Below are 22,229 nucleotides of genomic sequence, written 5' to 3'. Positions count from 1 at the left end.
TGATAATTCTGCTGAAGTGCAATAAACAAAATTACACGTTAATTTTTGCGGAAGACCACACAACAACAACAAAAATCAAAGAATAAGACCCTTACAATAGTGCCTGACCAGCCAAGGTGACCTGGTGGTCCTGTTTCTCCCTTGTCACCCTGCACAGAAAAAAAAAATTACTGTGAACTCATTTTCCGAAGAATGTGAACAGAACAAGATGTGATGTTTCCAGATAACCTACTTTTGGTCCTCTGATGCCCCTGGTTCCTCGGGTTCCAGCTTTCCCTCGTTTCCCCTGTTACCGGGATTGCCGTTATTATGAAAGAAGCAAAACAATGGTGGATTGGAGAAAAACAAGTGGCACCGAATCAGTGCTGTTTTCGTCAACAATGACGATAACGAAAATATCTCGTCGACAAACAATAATGACGACGAAAAGCTAAAAATGTGTCTTTGGAGACTAGAACATAACGAGTTGAATGCCAGTTTTCATCTGACAAGACCAGAACGAGATGAAAATGTTCCATAGTTTCCGTCATAAGTTCACAATGTTTGACATTTTCTAATCGTATGTGTAGTTAGCATGCATCGAAGCAGTATTTTGTTGTGTCACTCATGTGACATGTTGACCCCCCCACCGTAAACAGACTTACTCACCGGTGTCCTCTCCAGGCCCTAGACTTGCTTGTTTTGAAAACACATAGTAAGATTTGTTTTCTTATCTTGGCTACTCAAAATATGCCATGTTGCTTGACCATTTACCACTACACTAAATGTAACTTGTAGCATTAGAATAGTGTTTCCATTAGCGTTAGCATTTAGCGTGGCGAGCGTCATCTTAAATTCTTGGACAATTTTATTTTACATCCAGTTCGTGGCGTCCAGGTGGGTTTAATTAATAAAAAAATAAGGCACTGGTTTCCTGCTGAGTGTGTATTATCATCACGAAGGTGGTGATGTTCTTGTAGACTCGACAATTATGTGCTCGTCTGTCAATGTTCATTCCAAATTGTTGGAAACCTTTTTCACTTTATTAATTTTAACTATGATTAACTTTTGAATTTTACAGATGAAAACATTTTGAGTACCGTATTTTCAGGACCATAAGGCAGACCTAAAAGTAAAAAAAAAAAAATTCTCCAAAATGGACGGTGCGCCCAATAATGTGGTGCGCCTATTGTGTCTGTCTGTCTGTGCAATTTTTGAAAAGGCGGACTTTTGTGAGAGCAACATAAGAACCTTAAAGGGAGAAGGTTGAGTGTGAAAGGGGGCGTGCCCCCAGTAGCTATAAAGTTCGAGTGTGTGCGCTTGGCTGTTCAATTGATACAGAGGATGAGGACTTTGATGGATTTGTAGTTTAAGATTGATGTGAGTACTTTGTTAAATTCTTTAATAAAGTACAATTGAAATTGAACAGTTTTGCAGCGTCAGCCTTTAAAAAAAAAAAAAAACGCTAGCGCGCAAGCTAGCATGCATGCTAGCGAGAATGCTAGTGTATGTTTTTCATCCGCCCAATAATGTAGTGTGTGTTGTGGGTAGGGTGACCTCTTCCAGCAGGTCAAAATGGAGGACATAAAAAACATGACATGAAAAAATGAATTCATCAGACTTGCGGTGTATTTTCATAAACAATAAAGTTTTGTACGGTGTATAGACAATGTTTCTGTAACTAATAATTGTGTAATTGTGGTGGGCCATGGCGCAGTTGGTAGCTGGAGTTGTCCTTGGACCGAAGGGTCAGTGGTTTCGATCCCAGGCTACGACTGCCCACTGTCAAAGTGCCCTTGGGCAAGGCACTAAACTCTGATTTGCCACCAATGGGTTGACAGCGCCTTGCATGGCAGCAGCCCCATTGGTGTGTGAATGTGTGCATGAACGGGTAAATGTGTGCTAATGTAAAGCGCTTTGGGCATGGTAACCATGCAGATAAATGCGCTATATAAGTACTGTCCATTTAACTAAATAATTAAAAATACCAATTAAAGTTTAGGCTTTTTTAGGGCCCGAGCACTAGGCGTGCGAAGGCCCTATTGTTTTGCAAAGGATTATTATTATTTTTTTTTTTCAGGGCAAATGAAAACGGCCAATTTGGAGGCCTGAACATGCGCGAAAAGTCACCAAAATTTGCACATACGTGTGGAAAATTGTAAATTTCGATAATTCAACAACGTTGCAAAAAATTGTAACAAAATGGCTCAGTGGCGCCCCCTTGAAATTTTAAAATTGGCCAATAACATTAGGGTTTGTCAGCGTAGAGCAATGAAATTTGGGTAGTCTATACCTTGTCTAAAACCGCTTCAAAAAAGCATTGGCACCCATATTCCAAACCCAACAGGAAATCGGTTATTTTGGATCGAATATGAAATTTTTATCGATTTACAGGGTGCACATTTGAGACCTTTTCGCCGAGGGAGTTAGTTGGATCATCTTCAAAATTGGTGAGACTGTTCAGGAGACATATGAGATCTTAAGTTTCTAAAATGGTGTGTTTTCATTCACGGGTCTGACCTGGGCGTGGTGCCAAAGTCGGCCATTTTTTCGGCAAAACACCGAATTCAGTAAATGGCTAATAATTCCTTGACACAACTTTCAATCTTTTTCATATCTGCCATGTATATGCGGTATCCCAGCCTGAACACGACTGCATTGAAATATTACCCATTAGGCCTAGCGCCCCCTAGTGAGAACAGGAAATGCCTTTTTTTACGAGACAGGTTCCTCCTCCAAGGGAAAAAAATCTGTTGACCTCAAACCTGCATCAGGGGAGCCTTAAGACCTGTGTTCAGGTGCCTGATGAAAAATATTGAGGTTTCGTTGAAGCGGAGGGGTCCAAACATGAAAGTGAAAATGATCGTCAACAATTTGTCTCGCAAAATACTTTGAACAGTCATAACTCAGCAGATATACAACATATCTGCGCCAAACTTCCCATGCTTGTTGAGAGTCATACCCTGAAGGGTCCTGTAGGGGTCATTTGCATCAACTCTACAGTGCCAACTAGTGGCGACAGAAAGGAGTTTTAAAAAAGGCCTTTCCTATTGGGTTTTTTCAACGTAGAGCAATGAAATTTGGGGAGTAGATACCTTATGCCTAACTGCTCAAAAAAGCCTCTTGCACCCATATTCCAAATCCAACAGAAAATCGGGTATTTTGGATCGAATGTGAAATTTCTGTCAATTTCTCGTACAGTTTACATTTGGAGGCCTGGACATGCACAAAAACTCACCAAATTTTGCACATACATGCGGCTTTGTGTGGATTTCGATAATCTTGCAACGTTACAAAAAAATGTAACAAAATGGCTCAGTGGCGCCCCCTTGAATTTTTCAAAAAGGCGTTTCCTATTAGGTTTTTTTAACGTAGAGCAATGAAATTTGGGGAGTCGATACCTTGTGCAAAACTGCTCCAAAAAGTCTCTTGCACCCATATTCCAAACCCAACAGGAAATCGGGTATTTTGGATCGAATGTGAAATTTTTATCAATTAACAGGGTGCACATTTGAGACCTTGTCACAGAGGGAATCAGTTGGATCATCTTCAAAATTGGTTAGACAATTCAGGAGACATATGAAATCTAAACTTTTCAAAATGGTGCGTTTTCATTCATGGGTCTGACCTGGGCGTGGTGCCAAAGTCGGCCATTTTTTCGGCAAAATGACAAATTCAGTAAAGGACTAATAGCTCCTTGAAACAACGTTCAATCTTTTTCATATCTGGCATGGATATGCGGCATCCCACCCTTAACACGAGTGCATTGAAATATTACTCATTAGGCCTAGCGCCCCCTAGTGGGAACAGGAAATGCCTTTTTTACGAAACAGGCTCCTCCTCCAAGGAAAAAAAATCTATTCACCTCAAACCTGCATCAGGGGAGCCTTAAGACATGTGTTCAGGTGCCTGATGAAAAATACTGAGGTTTGGTTGAAGCAGAAGGGTCCAACAGGAGAAGTAAAAATGACAGAAGCCATTTCGTCTCACCACAAGTTTTGAACAGTCATAACTTCTACAACATATCTGCGCCAAACATATCGTGCTTGTTGAGTCATAGTCTGAAGGGTCCTGTAGGGGTCATTTGCATCAACCCTACAGCGCCAACTAGTGGCAATAGAAAGTCACTCATTTTTTAAAATATATGTTCAGTTCTTTTCAGGTTGGTCATTGTAGTTTCAAGACCTTTTAAAATTCTTATTTTACGGCCCATGTCCACATGTCTCTGTCTGTTGCTGTGATGACCCTTTATTCGCTCCTTTTTTGTAGTCCTCTGTCCAATAGGGGTTTTTATCTCTTAGGTGTGTGAATGTAAAGAGGCAACTTTCGCGCATGTTAGGTTCTAATGAGATGATTAGAGAGGACGATCTGCCACCACCCTGACCTGCACACTGTCCGAGTTGCGCTAGATTGCGAGGGCCCGTTCAGTCCTGCTTGCAGGCCTAGTTTTTTTTGCATTGTGTTTTCTTGTAGTAGCTTTAAAGCAATGTTTATCTGTTGAACATATTAATCACGTGGTGTATTTAAACCACCCTTATTTGATATTATTAGGGCCCGAGCACTAGGCGTGCGAAGGCCCTATTGTTTTGCAAAGGATTTTTAAAATTTATTTATTTATTAAAAAAAAATTTTTTTTTTCAGGGCAAATGAAAACGGCCAATTTGGAGGCCTGAACATGCACGAAAAGTCACCAAAATTTGCACATACGTGCGGAAAATTGTAAATTTTGATAATTTTGCAACGTTGAAAAAAAAATGTAACAAAATGCCTCAGTGGCGCCCCCTTGAAATTTTAAAATTGGCCTATAACATTAGGGTTTGTCAGCGTAGAGCAATGAAATTTGGGGAGTCTATACCTTGTCTAAAACCGCTTCAAAAAAGCATTGGCACCCATATTCCAAACCCAACAGGAAATCGGTTATTTTGGATTGAATATGAAATTTTTATCGATTTAGAGGGTGCACATTTGAGACCTTTTCGCCGAGGGAGTTAGTTGGATCATCTTCAAAATTGGTGAGACTGTTCAGGAGACATATGAGATCTTAAGTTTCTAAAATGGTGTGTTTTCATTCATGGGTCTGACCTGGGCGTGGTGCCAAAGTTGGCCATTTTTTCGGCAAAACACCGAATTCAGTAAATGACTAATAATTCCTTGACACAACTTTCAATCTTTTTCATATCTGCCATGTATATGCGGTATCCCAGCCTGAACACGACTGCATTGAAATATTACCCATTAGGCCTAGCGCCCCCTAGTGAGAACAGGAAATGCCTTTTTTTACGAGACAGGTTCCTCCTCCAAGGGAAAAAAAATCTGTTGACCTCAAACCTGCATCAGGGGAGCCTTAAGACCTGTGTTCAGGTGCCTGATGAAAAATATTGAGGTTTCGTTGAAGCGGAGGGGTCCAAACATGAAAGTGAAAATGATCGTCAACAATTTGTCTCGCAAAATACTTTGAACAGTCATAACTCAGCAGATATACAACATATCTGCGCCAAACTTCCCATGCTTGTTGAGAGTCATACCCTAAAGGGTCCTGTAGGGGTCATTTGCATCAACTCTACAATGCCAACTAGTGGCGACAGAAAGGAGTTTTAAAAAAGGCCTTTCCTATTGGGTTTTTTCAACGTAGAGCAATGAAATTCGGGGAGTAGATACCTTATGCCTAACTGCTCAAAAAAGCCTCTTGCACCCATATTCCAAATTCAACAGAAAATCGGGTATTTTGGATCGAATGTGAAATTTCTGTCCATTTCTAGTACATTTTACATTTGGAGGCCTGGACATGCACGAAAACTCACCAAATTTTGCACATACATGCGGCTTTGTGTGGATTTCAATAATCTTGCAACGTTACAAAAAAATGTAACAAAATGGCTCAGTGGCGCCCCCTTGAATTTTTCAAAAAGGCGTTTCCTATTAGGTTTTTTTAACGTAGAGCAATGAAATTTGGGGAGTCGATACCTTGTGCAAAACTGCTCCAAAAAGTCTCTTGCACCCATATTCCAAACCCAACAGGAAATTGGGTATTTTGGATCGAATGTGAAATTTTTATCAATTAACAGGGTGCACATTTGAGACCTTGTCACAGAGGGAATCAGTTGGATCATCTTCAAAATTGGTTAGACAATTCAGGAGACATATGAAATCTAAACTTTTCAAAATGGTGCGTTTTCATTCATGGGTCTGACCTGGGCGTGGTGCCAAAGTCGGCCATTTTTTCGGCAAAATGACAAATTCAGTAAAGGACTAATAGCTCCTTGAAACAATGTTCAATCTTTTTCTTATCTGGCATGTATGTGCGGGATTCCACCCTTAACACGAGTGCATTAAAATATTACTCATTAGGCCTAGCGCCCCCTAGTGGGAACAGGAAATGCCTTTTTTACGAAACAGGCTCCTCCTCCAAGGAAAAAAAAATCTATTCACCTCAAACCTGCATCAGGGGAGCCTTAAGACATGTGTTCAGGTGCCTGATGAAAAATACTGAGGTTTGGTTGAAGCAGAAGGGTCCAACAGGAGAAGTAAAAATGACTGAAGCCATTTCGTCTCACCACAAGTTTTGAACAGTCATAACATCTACAACATATCTGCGCCAAACATATCGTGCTTGTTGAGTCATAGTCTGAAGGGTCCTGTAGGGGTCATTTGCATCAACCCTACAGCGCCAACTAGTGGCAATAGAAAGTCACTCATTTTTTAAAATATATGTCCAGTTCTTTTCCGGTTGGTCATTGTAGTTTCAAGACCTTTTAAAATACCTATTTTACGGCCCATGTCCACATGTCTCTGTCTGTTGCTGGGATGACCCTTTATTCGCTCCTTTTTTGTAGTCCTCTGTCCAATAGGGGTTTTTATCTCTTAGGTGTGTGAATGTAAAGAGGCAACTTTCGCGCATGTTAGGTTCTAATGAGATGATTAGAGAGGACGATCTGCCACCACCCTGACCTGCACACTGTCCGAGTTGCATGACGTCCGAGTTGCGCTAGATTGCGAGGGCCCGTTCAGTCCTGCTTGCAGGCCTAGTTATGTTTAGGTTTTTTCTTAAAGCATTTTTGAGTCCATTCTTCTTGTATCCATCTAAATAAAACAAGCTGCATAGTAGTACTGAAGGTGTCAAATTTGCCATTGGTAGACGTTTCGGTGGTGTAGGATTTTTTTGGCAGAACAGCAGTATAAACAAGGAACATTTGTAACAAACAAGAATTTTTTTGTGTAAAAACAATGTGAGCATTGAACTGCTCACATTGATTAATTGAACCCTTTATATGAGGAACAACTTTACAAAGTTCAGCTGCAGTTATTTTGTTATCCAGAGGCGCTATATATATATATGTATACAGTATATCTTTCTGTCTCCATCCATGTACCCGTTTATAATGCGCACCATGATTTTACAAGTTGATTTTGGAGAAAAAAAGTATGCGTTATATTCGGGAAATTACGGTAACGTCCGGCTAATGGGTTGTGCCGGACACCGGACACATTACTGAGTGTTCGGGTTGTCACCCTAATTCTAGCGTATGTTTTTCATATCCCCAATAATGTGGTGCGCCTTGTGTGTGCGCACAATACTAAAATATCACCTGAAATTAGCCTGCGCCTTTTTATTCGGTGCACCCTATGGTCCCGAAAATACGCTAATTGTTGACTAAAAGTAGACCAAATTTGTCTGAGTTTTCGTTGACCAAAACTTGACGAAGACAAACACATTTTGAAATGACTAAAATATGATTAAGACTAATAAGTATTATTGTCCAAAAGACTAAGATTAAAAGGGCTGCCAAAAACAACACTGCAGTTAATCCACATGAAGAACATATTGTATCGAATACAACACAAGTCATAAACCTTATAATAAGAAATGACAACAAGGTGATAAACAGAAAAATGCCTTCTCTTGTTGCGGTCATGCTTAAAAACAGATCTGCAACATGCAGTGTATACAAAAAAAAGATAAGGTTTTACCCTTCGCCCATTATGACCCGTCTTTCCTGGTAAGCCAGTCTTCCCATCAACTCCCTGTAAGGGTAAAAAAAAGTTCTTACAGATAAAAAATAAATGCATTGTTTAGGAAATATTTGACAATGTCGCAAAAGGCTCTGGGAAAAACTAATGTATTCAAAATTTGAATATTTTTGGATTCAAAACAAGAATAATATGTTTCAGTGGTGATACTGTAGTACAAACAGAACTCCCACAACTGCGTTAAATTTTGATTACAATCCAGATGTCCAAACTTGATCGAACACCTATTTTCTATACTGATTTAGTTCAACACGTATCATGAGGAACTCAGCAAATACAACATGATCAAAATATGAACATTTTATTTGTTTTACCTTTTCACCCTTTATGCCCTGTTTCCCCTCCGGTCCTGGTCTTCCTTGTCCTCCCTGCAAAGTCATATTTACTGATTCCAAAACGTGACATCTGTTGCAAAGGTAATACAGTGATCCCTCGTTTTTCGTGGTTAATGGGGACCAGAACCCGCAGCGCTAAGAGAAAAACCGCGAAGTAGCGCCCCGCCCCCTCAAAAAAACAAAAACAAAAAAAAAAAAATCTTTTTTTGTGTGTGTGTGTGTGTTCAATTTATTTATTCAGATTTAGCAATGGAAAGAAACACATACAAGACTTTTTTTTATTTTTTTTTTTTTACTTTTTTTCCCTATGTATAATAAAAAAAACTTATATGCAGTATATATATATATATATATATATATTAGGGCTGTCAAAATTATCGCGTTAACGGGCGTTAATTAAATTTTTAAATTAATCACGTTAAAATATTTGACGCAATTAACGCACTCGGCCCGCTCAGACAGATTTAAATGTCAGTACAGTGAAAGGCCAACTTGTTAATTGTGTTTTATGGAGTTTTTCCGCCCTCTGCTGGCGCTTGGGTGTGACTTGCATATGTTATGTGGCGTAATGTCGCCCTCTCCTGGCGATTCAGTGCAGCTGATTATTTGGGTTTCGGCGCGCTTTTCTGACGTCATTATATGTCGACGCGAACTCACACTAATAGACAGTGCTCTTCAGACCAGGTAACGTCCGCATCCAGTATTCACTGGCAGTTCTCATAGCCCCATCACACTGTTTGTGTCTAATATATGCATCGCTTGTGAGTTATATTCCTCCTTTGTTTATATTCATGAGCATTAGATAGTTATTGATGATGTGTATTTGAATTTGTTCACATATATGGTGAAATGCAGTTACATTGTTAGATGCTTGTGAGCTAATTGGCTAGTGCTACTGCTCAAATGGACACGTGTGTGTACATTTTATATTATTTTGTGATTTATGCCAGTTATTGACACATTGCCTTGTTATTTTCAGTTTTACAAAAATACAAGAAACGTGCTCCTGTCAAAAAGAGATGACTTCAGTAAAGCCCAGGCAACTTTGCCACACCGTCTGATTTCTTTTTGGAACTTATGTTCGCTATCTGTCAATTTGTGTACTCAAACACATTGAGGTCAGAATAGGGCTACTAGTTTATTTTTTGACTGAAAATTTTACAAATTTTATTAAAACGAAAACATTAAGAGGCGTTTTAATATAACATTTCTATAACTTGTACTAATATTCATCTTTTAAGAACTACAAGTCTTTCTATTCATGAATCACTTTAACAGAATGTTAATAATGTTAATGCCATCTTGTTGATTTATTGTTATAATAAACAAATACAGTCCTTATGTACCGTATGTTGAATGTATATATCCATCTTGTCTTTTCTTTCCATTCCAACAATAATTTACAGAAAAATCTGGCATATTTTATAGATGGTTTGAATTGCGATTAATTGCGATTAATTACGATTAACTAATTTTTAAGCTGTAATTAACTCGATTAAAAATTTTAATCGTTTGACAGCCCTAATATATATATATATATATATATATATATATATATATATATATATATATATATATATATATATATATATATATATATATATATATATATATATATATATATATATATATATATACACATATACAGATTTCTCTGTAAATTATATATATATATTCTGTAAACTAAATTGTTGGAATGGAAAGATAAGACACAAGATGGATATATACATTTAACATACGGTACATAAGGACTGTAGTGGGCATTTCACTCTACTGTCATTTAAATCTGTCTATGCTGTCCTCACTCCGAAGCGTCTACTTTTTCCAAAGCTAGACAGCTAGTGAACGATTCCTTAATAATCAGACTTCTTCCTTTTTCATCTGATTTATTAATAAAATGGCCTCAAACCATTGTCCTCTTTAGACCATCGTAAAACTACAAAAAAAAAGTACACAAGCATTGCATTAGCAACAACGTTAGCTTAGCACGCTATACAGGTTCACTAAACATAAACAAAAAGCTTCTCATACAAAAAATATAACATTTCGCTTACTAACATAATATGTACATTCTTTACAACAACCATACTTATGGACAAATCTTGTCCAAGGATCATATAAGCACAACATTACAACGTAGGCGTCAGCCCGAGACGTCGTGCAGCCATATTGAACTGGCAAGAAGACAATAAACCATGTCACAAAGCGACCACAAGAGTTCGCTGTTAGACAGCACAAAAAGCCTTGCTGTAAAACTTACCAAAAGGCAGAATACTGTCTGAGCGGGACATGTGCGTTAATTGCGTCAAATATTTTAACGTGATTAATTCAAAAAATTAATTACCGTGCGTTAACGCGATAATTTTGACAGCCCTAATATATATATATATATATATATATATATATATATATATATATATATATATATATTAATAAAAATTTTTTAAGCACTTCAAAACAAAGTTTTAAACATGTTACCGTCCCACCCAAATATTTTTAAACAAGAATAAATTATAAAAATGTTTGTCTTTATTAAATGCGTCATTGATTGAGTTCACTGAAATCCGTTCAAGCTGCTCACTTACATACAAGATAAACGATGCTTGGTGCATGCGGCGCTTTGAAGCTTCGGGTTCCAGGCATCTGTGGCAAGATCAAACATTAAACGTCTGTCAGTCTTCGTTAACTTTCATTAGCAACTCCAGTGCACTGCTTGACCAACAAAGAGCATGGCGAGGGAGGGAGAGGGAGACTACGCGATCGGCTCGGGGAAAGTCATCTGTATGTTTTTTTGTTTTTTTTTAATTGAAAAAAAATCCGCTATGGACTGAGGGCGCAAAGTTTGAAGCGCGAAGTAGCGAGGGGTCACTGTACCATGATCTGCTATATAGAAATTGACATACAGTTTTCCCAACAGGACCTGGAGGGCCTTGGGGTCCCATTTCTCCAGGAGCCCCCTGTAGGAAATGGGAAAAAAATGAGTTGAAATTGAGCATACAAAAAAAATAAAGGCTCTAAGCAACAAAATATTTGGTAAATTTGCTTTCACCTCTAAGCCAGGAAGAGCTGAAGGACCTTGGATTCCTGGTAAGCCGTCTTCTCCCTGCAGGTAATAGAAAATCAATTGTCAAAATGATTTTTAATAATAACTTAAAGGTTATTATATGCAATAACCTTCTGCCCTGGTGGGCCTGGGGCTCCTAGCTGTCCTTTTGTTCCTGGTTGCCCTGGTTCACCTTTAGCTCCTTGGTCACCTTTAGGGCCATTCTTTCCAAGTTGACCCTTTGTCCACCACAAAAGAGGAAAATTGGAACATTGATTAAAGCTATTAATTTCTACTATCTTGGTGCCTTTTTAATATCCCCCATGTTTTGTTACATACATATTTATAGTACTGTTGTACATAGTGGCGTTAATGTATGGCACTTACATGTAAACCCAGTTTTCCACTGTCCCCCCGAACACCTCGCACTCCAGGCATTCCCTTTTAATAGGACACACACAAGTCAGATACATTTACATACAGTTGATGTCTATCTGCACATGTTGTGCAAAAATATTGAATAGAATTCAGACTTTACCATGGGGCCACCTGTCCCTTCAGGTCCGGGTATTCCAATATTCCCAGTTTCACCCTAGAGAAGTAATTAAAAGTAAAGCACGTGACTAAAACTGGGTGGTACAGAATGAAAATAAGTAGATACTTTAATAATGCAGCTCAACCATGGACAACACATTTTTTGTCACGTCATATATTTTACAGCAGTGTTTGGCCCCCCAAAAAATACACAATTAAATAAAGTTAGATTTATCATTGTAATCAGGGGCGCCGTATAGGGGTGAAAAGTGATATTGATTCTAAGGGCCCATGCCCTGATGGGGCCCACAAAGAAAATTAGAACATTAGGTTATCGTTTGCAAATTTAAATATTAATCATTCTAATTTTAATAGGTATAAAACGAAGGGTTCCTTTCTCTTGTTTTGTTTTTGGCAAAAAGTGAACACCCAGAGAGCATATGTATTGCCAGCCAACCCCCAACCCCTGAATTTTTATTAAATGGTTTGGTCCGCCCTTCCTTCGATCAGACCGGGAGCAGCGGTGCGCATATACACCAGTCAATGACTCAGAGTGCGCGCAGCTACAGAAATGTTTTGAAAACAAAAATCGGGTTATCAAAAGAGGAAAGAAAAGAAAGCAAAACAGGAGAGGGGTAGAAAAGGCCAACAGGATGTGACAAAGTACTTCATTAAAAAAGGTTGGTGTCTTGTGTCAGTGTAGTGCTGAAAATTAACCTATTATCTTAGCCTACTCCAGCCCCATCTGGAACCTCGAGATGTCTATTTTCCCGGCCTCAATGAGCGATATTCACCTATTCAAAAACAATGGATTCCAAATAATTAAGGCATTTTTTGGTATCCAAAAGATGTTGAAAGTTGGTGTGGAAATTTTCTTTTTTTAAATCGGTTTGAATCCAGTTTGTCAAGCATTTATTGAATTTAGTTTGTCATCAATTGAATTTAGTTTGTTAACAAGGGACCTCGCTTCGGAGCTGTAGCCTATAGTGGAGATCGCGAGTTTCCAGATGGGGCTAAGCCTACTCTATAATGAAATACTGTAATGGTTTGCTAGCTAGTGTTTGCTCCATTTTAGCTTACATTTAATCAGTACAGCAGGCAAACCCTTAGCAAGCTCTTCATACTAAAACAGTTATATACTCTATGCTGTAATGCATACTGTAGTATAGTTAAGTTAAAACAAAACATTTATTCTAAGTTATTCATTATGGTATTTGCTTTGAGAATATTTCTAATAAAAATATATTTAGATTGTAAAAGATGGCCTTCAGTACATTTCTTATATAGATGATATCAGTCTATTCATTAGTGCTCTATATGCTGTATGTTTACATAAATATATTTTCATCTTAAGTTAATGCAGAAAATGCACAAATCAGTGTGTAAAGATTCACCAGAATGCAGAAAATTACGTAGTTGATATTTTAAATACAGTGGGGCAAATAAGTATTTAGTCAACCACTAATTGTGCAAGTTCTCCCATTTGAAAATATTAGAGAGGCCTGTAATTGTCAACTTGGGTAAACCTCAACCATGAGAGACAGAATGTGGGGGAAAAAACAGAAAATCACATTGTTGTTTAAAGAATTTATTTTCAAATCATGGTGGAAAATAAGTGTTTGGTCTATACCAAAAGTTCATCTAAATACTTTGTTATGTAGCCTTTGTTGGCAATAACGGAGGCCAAACGTTTTCTGTAACTCTTCACAAGCTTTTCACGCACTGTTGCTGGTATTTTGGCCCCTTCCTCCATGCAGATCTCCTCTAGAGCAGTGATGTTTTGGGGCTGTCATTGGGCAACAAGGACTTTCAACTCCCTTCTCACCCCGTGGCATCAAAATGATAACAAGAACGGGGAGCAAAAATCCCTGGAACCACACGGGGGGACCTAGTGAATGACCTACATAGAGCTGGGACCACAGTAACAAAGGCTACTATCAGTAACACAATGCACCGCCAGGGAATCAAATCCTGAACTGCCAGACGTGTCCCCCTGCTGAGGAAAGTACACATCCAGGCCCGTCTGCGGTTCGCTGAGAGCATTTGGATGATCCAGAAGAGGACTGGGAGAATGTGTTATGGTCAAATGAAACCAAAATAGAACTTTTTGGTAGAAACACAGGTTCTCTTGTTTGGAGGAAAAAGAATACTGAATTGCACCATACCCACTGTGAAGCATGGGGGTGGAAACATCATGTTTTGGGGCTGTTCGTCTGCAAAGGGACCAGGACGACTGATCAGTGTATCAAGAGATTTTGAGTGAAACTCTCCTTCCATCAGCAAGGGCATTGAAGATGAGACGTGGCTGGGTCTCTCAGCATGACAATGATCCCAAGCACACAGCCAGGGCAACAAAGGAGTGGCTTTGTAAGAAGCATTTCAAGGTCCTGGAGTGGCCTAGCCAGTCTCCAGGTCTCAACCCCATAGAAAATCTGCGGAAGGAGTTGAAAGTCTGTGTTGCCCAACGACAGCCCCTAAACATCACTGCTCTAGAGGAGATCTGCATGGAGGAATGGGCCAAAATACCAGCAACGGTGTGTGAAAAGCTTGTAAAGAGTTACAGAAAATGTTTGGCCTCTGTTATTTCCAACAAAGAGTACATAACATAAGTATTGAGATGAACTTTTGGTATTGACCAAATACTTATTTTCCACCATGATTTGCAAATAAATTATTTAAAAATCAAACAGTGTGATTTTCTGTTTTTTTTTTCTTCCATATTCTGTCTCTCATGGTTGAGGTTTAACCATGTTGACATTTACAGGCCTCTCTAGTATTTTCAAGCGGGAGAACTTGCACAATTAGTGGTTGACTAAATACTTATTTGCCCCACTGTATGTGTGTGTGTGTGTGTCCCAGCACTGGTGGTGGGGCCCAAAGTGATATCCTTTCATGGGGCCCCAAATCTCTGGCAGCGCCCCTGATTGTAATTGTGCCTACTTAACATAGTAGTGTTGCAAATTAATGCTAATTTTAGAGTTTTTGCTCAAGAGTACATGTTTGCTTTTTGGCTGCCGTTGTTTTATTTCTTATTACCTTTTGTCCTTGAAGTCCTGTTGGTCCTGGGGGTCCAGGAGTTCCTTCACTTCCCTTGGAGTCAAACAAACGCATTGATTAAATACAGCCATTGTGAACAACTTGTCATTGATACAGACTCACCTCTAACCCCACAAGACCTGCAGGGCCCACTTCCCCGACCAGACCAGGTTCACCCTATTTATCAGATATAAACAGATCAAACCAAGCATTTCCTCTGTAAATAATCAGCTTGCAAATCTTTGCCAATCCATCTACATTTAACCATAGACTTCACTACCAGTTGACAGGACACGGGGCTCTGGGCCGATCTGTAGGGGGCCTATTTTCAAAAACTTGAAATTTAAATATTTTCAAAACTAAAGCAGCTAGCGACCTAAAACCAAAACAGGCACCTCCCTTAGGCATATATGAGTCTCCATGAGCAGCGACATCAAAATATTCAAAAGTCCTAATTAAATACCAATTAATTATTTTTTATACAAGTATAATAAAACATAAGATGGCTCTAAAATTCTCATATTTTACGCTAGATGCACAAAAAAATCACCAAATGCAGAGGTAATCACCTATATTTTCAGGATCAATAGCAATATTTAAACATATCATTTACGTTTTTACCCCTAAATAGTAACTGACACTTTTTTTCCCAACAGCTAATAAATCACTCAATTTTCACATAGAAACTTGCATACAGAATCATCTTACTTTTACTCAACAGAATCAAAATTTGCATTTTTCTAAATACAGTCAACACTTATTTACCCCATTGTGTAGAGATACAAAATCCAACAGGGCGGCCGTCACAAAACAAAGAGCTTTTTAAGTTGAAAATTCTTGTCTTCTTCTTAAATAACGGAATTTCTATCGATAGGAAAATAGAACAGTCTAGATGCATGGTTAAAAGCAAAGAAATGGGCAGTGGTTGTTCCTTTTAAGTGAATATTTCAAGCAAAAGTTACGGTATTGTGTAATCCAACATGGACAAAATGAAACAAAGAGCTTTTTAAGTTGAACATTCTTGTATATAAAAGCTTAAATCGCAGAATTTCTATAGATATGAGCAAAAAACAGTCTAGATTCTTGGTTAAAAGCAAAACATAAAATAAAAACGGGCAGTTATCATTCATTTCACGTAAATATTTCAAGCCAAAGCTACACTAATTTTATCCGTTCATTTGTTTCACAACGTTTCAAAGTGCAGGCATGGTGCTATTTAATATAATAATTACCTTAAATCCTCAACCAAATCACTCTTGAGACACTCCAGCCTGCTTGTATGCAGTAAAACCTTTGTCCTGTTTCCACCTATATCCGGCGTTTGAACGCAGCATGTGTTTGAGTTTATCACAGTGACAGCCAACTCAACGTTCTGCATGGGTCGGCCCCTACGGGAAGGCGTGGTGCAACGTTTGTGGGAGCTGTCTTGTCAACTGATGGTGGAGTCTATGATTTAACACATTAGCACAGTAGGCTACTTACAAACAAATGTTACTTTAACTACATTGTTCCTGTTATTCACCTCAACAGTAATTTCCATGCCTAGGCCATTGGTAAATTTCCACAGACTAGATATGGACACATATGTGGTATTCCCATAGAAATTCAACAGCTTTCACCTTTGAGGAATCCATTGTGCACCACATTTCTAAGACCATGATAATAAGCACATTGCAAAAAAAACTAAACAAGAATAACTGGGCTCACCAATAATCCAATATGACCTTTCTCCCCCTTTGGACCTCTTTCACCATGTTCTCCAACTTCACCCCAAGCGCCCTCAGGTCCAGAGAAGCCATGAGGTCCGACCACACCCTAACATGAATAATCAACTATTATCAGTTATAAACATACATTAAAGGTACCATTTACCTTCATTACATATTTAAAAACATCATTCAAAAAAATGACCTTCTCTCCTTTTAATCCAGGATCGCCTACTTCACCGGGTAGTCCAACATCTCCCTGCAGAGGACGAGTACATGACACGACTGACATAAATACTTGGGAGTGTTCATGCTAATCGTCATTATTAATCGTTTGATTGTTGGCTATAAATAACCATAAAAGACCAACAAATGGGTATTTTTATATAATACATTGCATACAAAGTTGTAAAACAATGCTTGTCTTGACAAAGTAAATAGAATTGAATATTAAAAAGAATGTACCAACCTCTTTACCAACAGGTCCAGGTGGACCCTGTAGTCCTTTAAGGCCCTGAAGTCCTCTTTCCCCAGGTAATCCTGGAGCACTACGTTTCCCTCGAGGCCCAGGGTCTCCCTGTCATAAATATTGGCAATAAGTTAACATTATTCCAAGATAATGATTCACAACAAATCATCAATGTTGACCAACCGGGTCTCCTTTTGAGCCAGGCGGTCCTTCATCTCCTGTGTGCCCCGGTAGACCCTAATAAGTAAAAGAATAACGAGTTATATTTCAAGAGGAATAAAATGCCTATGTAATCCAAATATTAAAGCGCAAGACAAGAGTCAAGTGTATCCCAGTGGAAAGAATCTTTTTTAATAAAGGGAAAAGACAGTATTTCATTTTTCCCATGTGTAATAGTAGGGATAATTTTAAATAATGGCCAATATTTCGCGGAAGAAAAAAAAAAGCCAGTGTCGGATACAGTGGTATGAAAAAGTATCTGAACCTTTTGGAATTTCTCAAATTTTTGCATAAAATCACACAGATGAAAACACAGTCTCTGTTTGAACTAAAACCACCCAAACATTTATAGGTTTTCATATTTTAATGAGGAAAGCATGCAAACAATGACAAAAGGAGGAAAAGTAAGTAAGTGAACCCTCTGCCTAAGGAGACTTAAAGAGCAATTGAAACCCATTTTTACCAAACATTTTATGTCAGGTGCGTGCCCAATCACTGACGAGTGGTTTAAAGCTGCACTGCCCACTATAAAAAACACACCTGACAAGAAGTATCTTGATGAGAAGCATTGTTTGATGTGCATCATGGGACGGAAAGCACATCCGAACTATGGCTCGGACCAAACAAACGAACTCTGGTCCGCTCATAAATCGTGGGCCCCAGTCCGCTTGAAGTGCACCCTGCTTTGCTTGTGAATGCAATGAAAGCATGGTGCGCTTTTGCTACTTAATGTGCAGCATCACAGCGTGGAGCTGTGATGCTCCAGGCTATGACGCTACACTCCGGCCATCCTTGGAAGCGGAAGTACAGCGCGCACCAGGGCCATGCAGAGACTGATGGAGGGGCAGGTGCGCATAGATCAAAAGGGGCACATGAACAAATATAAATATATATATATATATATATATATATATATATATATATATATATATATATATATATACACACAATTAAGATTCCAGTTTAACCAGCTGTACAGTATAATTGGCTTTGACTGTGACAGACTTTAATTGAGAGTGGGGAACAGTGAATAGAAATCAACACTGTCATCAACACTTTCTGGCTGTGACTTAGTCAGTCTTTGCCTCTTTTGTACTGTGTTTAAAAGTTGTGAGACACGGAATCTGGTTCTAAGGTGGCGGTTGTGTTTTGCATGTTTTTCTTGAACGGACCGTCTGAGAGTGACAGTGGTCAAGACAGACGAAGCCTCTCGGGGCGGCTGTTTCATGAGTCTCGCTCTCCTGAATGTGGCGACAATTTGACTGTCCAAAAAGTCACGAAGGTGAGAGTGATAACACGCTTGGGGTACCACACGACTCCCTTTCGTGATTTAATTTCCCCTATGCATTTTTTTATGTATTTCAGTTTGCTTGGCATAAAGTCGGGAGGCAGCGACCCCGCCGTTGGCCACGCGGTGACTTCATTTATGCTGCAATATGTGCATCTTAGGTTCTTCTTGCTCGGGTTAGTCTATAGACCCTACCCACGTGACGTCACAACTCCGCTCTCCTGACTGGTGCCGCCCACTTGTCCGGCAACACATCGTGTTGACCTGTTACGGCTACGTACATTCCTCCTATTTACGACGTGTTTTTCTGCTCGTTAACATTAATAATCAAAATGGTGAAGGCGTGTGTGGCGGTCGGTTGCAATAACAGAGAAGATAGACGGAGAGACTTAAAGTTCTACCGGATTCCGAGAGACACGGAGAGGAGAGAGCGAGATGGGCTGCTGCAAATCGACGAGAAAACTGGGCTCCAAACGATTACCACAGATTATGTAGTAGTCATTTTATATCTGGTAAGATGCATTTAATATATATTTAGAGGGTTTTGGGCTGACAACCACAATTAAGATCATTGCTAGGCTAATCGCCGACAACATACACGTATGTATGTAGTGAGTGCTATCGCTAAACCATATAAACATTAAAAGCCCGAGCTCCATTGACAAATGACAGGAAATACATTAGACTTGACAGTGGATGTTAGCAAGAACAAAATATTTTGAATTGAAAATTTCGTAACTCACCTTCCGAGCACAAGATTCCTGCCGAATTTTCGTGTACGAGGACCTGTTTCACCCAACCAGCAACGTAGCATTTATAAGCCTCCAAGCTCTTAAAGTTTTTCAAACTTTCGTGAGAATAGGCTGATTTTGTGTGGACAAGATAGTTGTAAATATCAGGGTCAGGCAGAGACGGTGAAGGCAGCCGGTCAAAAATCATCGATTTAGGCATCAAATATGGATCTGGCGACTGTATAGAACGAAGCTTTTCCACATAACGCCTTTTATGCAACACATCCAGTGAGTTTACGGCATCAGAAAGCACCGGGTCTTCCATGAAATGCATTTTAAATTCCTCGATCAATTGAAACCAATGCTAATACAGAGACAAAATGACGGACAAGAGGGCGGAACCATACAGCGAGCACGTGGTTTTATGACGTCGGTGGGTAGGCTCTATAAACATGAAGAAGTAAACAGTAAAGTAGGCCTCATCTGAATCTCAGACGGAGAAAGACAGAGACATTGTACAGGTACAGAATGTATAAAGAGTGCGTGCATATTTTCTTAGCTACTTTTTAACCTGTTTCATATGTATCAGCAATTATCTGCTGTACACTCGTGTCTTGACAGAAGACATGTTGGTCACATAATGACTGCTGAAGCGGTTTTCTCATTTATTTCTAATTTATTCTAAGTCTTTCCCTTCAATTCATTGGCTGCCATTGACAATGATAGACGTTCAATCCATTTGAACTGGGAGGGCTGGCAGCAAATATTTGAACATTCAAACTCATTTAAATTCACAGCAGAAGGATGAAAAGAGCCACACGATTGGGTGTCTATGATCGTCAAAGGCACTGAAAGTGTTAAGATGACATACACACATACACACTACACATCACACATTTCAATATATATCTTTTCATCTATTTTTTATTTTTAAACATAAAACCAACCTGTTGCCCATCAAGTCCAGTAGGGCCTTCATCACCAGCTAAACCAGGTAAACCCTAAAGGTATCAGAAAACAACTTCATAACATAAGAGGTGGCTTAATCACCACAAGATAACAGGTGGTAATTTTGTTTTGCTGTTGTTAAAAGAATCTCAAAACTGCAGGTGACCTTGTCTCCTGTTTCTCCTGCTGCTCCTATTAATCCAGCTGCACCTTGAAGGCCCTGTGGTAATCCAAAAATTATACTTGTGACTCAAATTTAAATTATGAACACATATTTGTTACATTTCTAGACTAACAGAAGCAACATGTACAGTATAGTGCTTTCAAATGGTAGTTGATAGTAAATACCCACTCACTATGATTCCTGCTGGCCCTTGTTGCCCCTGAGTTCCAGGAGACCCATTACTTCCCCGTGGACCTGGTTTCCCAGCGGCTCCAGTAGCACCTGCAAGACCCGGAGCACCCTGGATATAAAGATAGGAATCAATATTTATGACGCAAAATTGTTACAAAGTTACATTTAATATAAACACATGCCTTTTGGAAGGGTATTCCACAAGCTTTGAACATGCTTTCGTCACTCAAAACCTTTTTGTGTAGAGTTTAAAATGATTCTTCTTGTAACACCCAGTTTTGTTCCAGTTTCAGCCATCTAGCCTTGTCTATAGGTGAATTGGGGTACCGTATTTTCCGCACTATAAGGCGTAGCTAAAAGCCTTTAATTTTCTCAGCGGTGCGACAGTGCGCCTTATATATGGATCAATGTTAGTTAATCATGGCATGACATTCCCTTTAGCGCAGCGTAATCTAGTGCAGGGGTCGGCAACCCAAAATGTTAAAAGAGCCATGATGTACCAAAAAAAAAAAAAAAAAAAAAACCCCAAATGTCTGGACCCGCAAAAAATTAAAACCTTTATACAAGCCTAATAATGAAGGCAACACATACAGTATGTATTTATATTAGCTTACTCATAGACTTCATAATTATATTGACGGGACACCTTCCCTAGACACTGCGCCACGCTTTCAAGTAGGGGGCTGTCCTAGACTCCGCTTCAGTCTATCAAAGTCGGTCGCAGTTATTCTCAAAACACATGCAACGATCCAACGCTGGATTTGGGTTGGAAAAGTACGAAAGCTGTACTGCATACAAAAAGGAAGGATTGTCTCAGGATTGTTCAAGGATTCAAGGAAATTATTTTATTTTTCGTACCATGCATGCATTTTGAAACGTTATGAAAAAAATTAATGGGATAAATTAGCTGCTACAGCATTGGCGACATAGTTCGCAATATTTACGTAAAATAAATGCTAACTGCGCGTTTATAGACTTCAAGGATTTAAACATTTATTCACAATAATTTTCAACGGAAAAAGCTCTTTGTTTTCATAAGGCCGCCTCTACATTTGCTTAATGAATGCTAACTGCACGTTTCTTTTGCTTTTAACCAAGAATCGTGACAGTTTTTCGTCCATATCTATAAAGAATTCAGGGATATAAGCATTTATTCACAAGAATTTTCAACGGAAAAAGCTCTGTTTTCACTAGGGGGCCTCTACATTTGCTTACTGACTAGCATCATAGTTTGCAATATTTACATAAAATAAATGCTAACTGCACGTTATTTTTTGCTTTTAACCAAGAATCGAGACTGTTTTACGTCCATATCTAAAAAGAATTCAGGGATTTAAGCATTTATTCACAAGAATTTTCAACAGAAAAAGCTTTTTGTCTGTGATTCAACTTTGTCAGCTTTGACAGCCAGGCCAACAATGCAGGCCCCAATTAATCGCCCCCACATCCCGTGTCCCGTCAATATATTATGAAGTCTATGGCTTCCTATCGAAATGACAAAGTTGGCTCCAAATACTAGTACATAATGAGCCTTCATGATTAAATGTTTATTTACTCT

The 22,229-nt window shown here is 39.0% G+C and overlaps 1 protein-coding gene across 1 annotated transcript in view; it reads right to left on the bottom strand.

The window, feature by feature from the left end:
* Positions 1–22,229, bottom strand: part of si:ch211-196i2.1 (collagen alpha-1(I) chain) — a 207,633-nt gene that overhangs the window by 14,687 nt on the left and 170,717 nt on the right. The window contains exons 39-56 of the mRNA XM_057818339.1: positions 20,673–20,780; positions 20,483–20,536; positions 20,316–20,369; positions 17,314–17,367; positions 17,131–17,238; positions 16,867–16,920; positions 16,663–16,770; positions 15,079–15,132; positions 14,956–15,009; positions 11,924–11,977; positions 11,773–11,826; positions 11,517–11,624; positions 11,392–11,445; positions 11,246–11,299; positions 8,322–8,375; positions 7,948–8,001; positions 233–286; positions 96–149 (exon numbers count right to left, since the gene is read on the bottom strand). Of these exons, the coding sequence (XP_057674322.1) occupies positions 96–149; positions 233–286; positions 7,948–8,001; positions 8,322–8,375; positions 11,246–11,299; positions 11,392–11,445; positions 11,517–11,624; positions 11,773–11,826; positions 11,924–11,977; positions 14,956–15,009; positions 15,079–15,132; positions 16,663–16,770; positions 16,867–16,920; positions 17,131–17,238; positions 17,314–17,367; positions 20,316–20,369; positions 20,483–20,536; positions 20,673–20,780 (1,188 nt within the window). The remainder of the gene's footprint in view (positions 1–95; positions 150–232; positions 287–7,947; positions 8,002–8,321; positions 8,376–11,245; positions 11,300–11,391; positions 11,446–11,516; positions 11,625–11,772; positions 11,827–11,923; positions 11,978–14,955; positions 15,010–15,078; positions 15,133–16,662; positions 16,771–16,866; positions 16,921–17,130; positions 17,239–17,313; positions 17,368–20,315; positions 20,370–20,482; positions 20,537–20,672; positions 20,781–22,229) is intronic.

This window comes from Corythoichthys intestinalis, chromosome 17 (genome assembly GCF_030265065.1).
Source record: "Corythoichthys intestinalis isolate RoL2023-P3 chromosome 17, ASM3026506v1, whole genome shotgun sequence".
In the NCBI taxonomy this organism is placed as follows: domain Eukaryota; kingdom Metazoa; phylum Chordata; class Actinopteri; order Syngnathiformes; family Syngnathidae; genus Corythoichthys; species Corythoichthys intestinalis.
The sequence above is the reverse complement of the archived record's forward strand: the minus strand, read 5'-3'. Positions and strand labels throughout refer to the sequence as shown.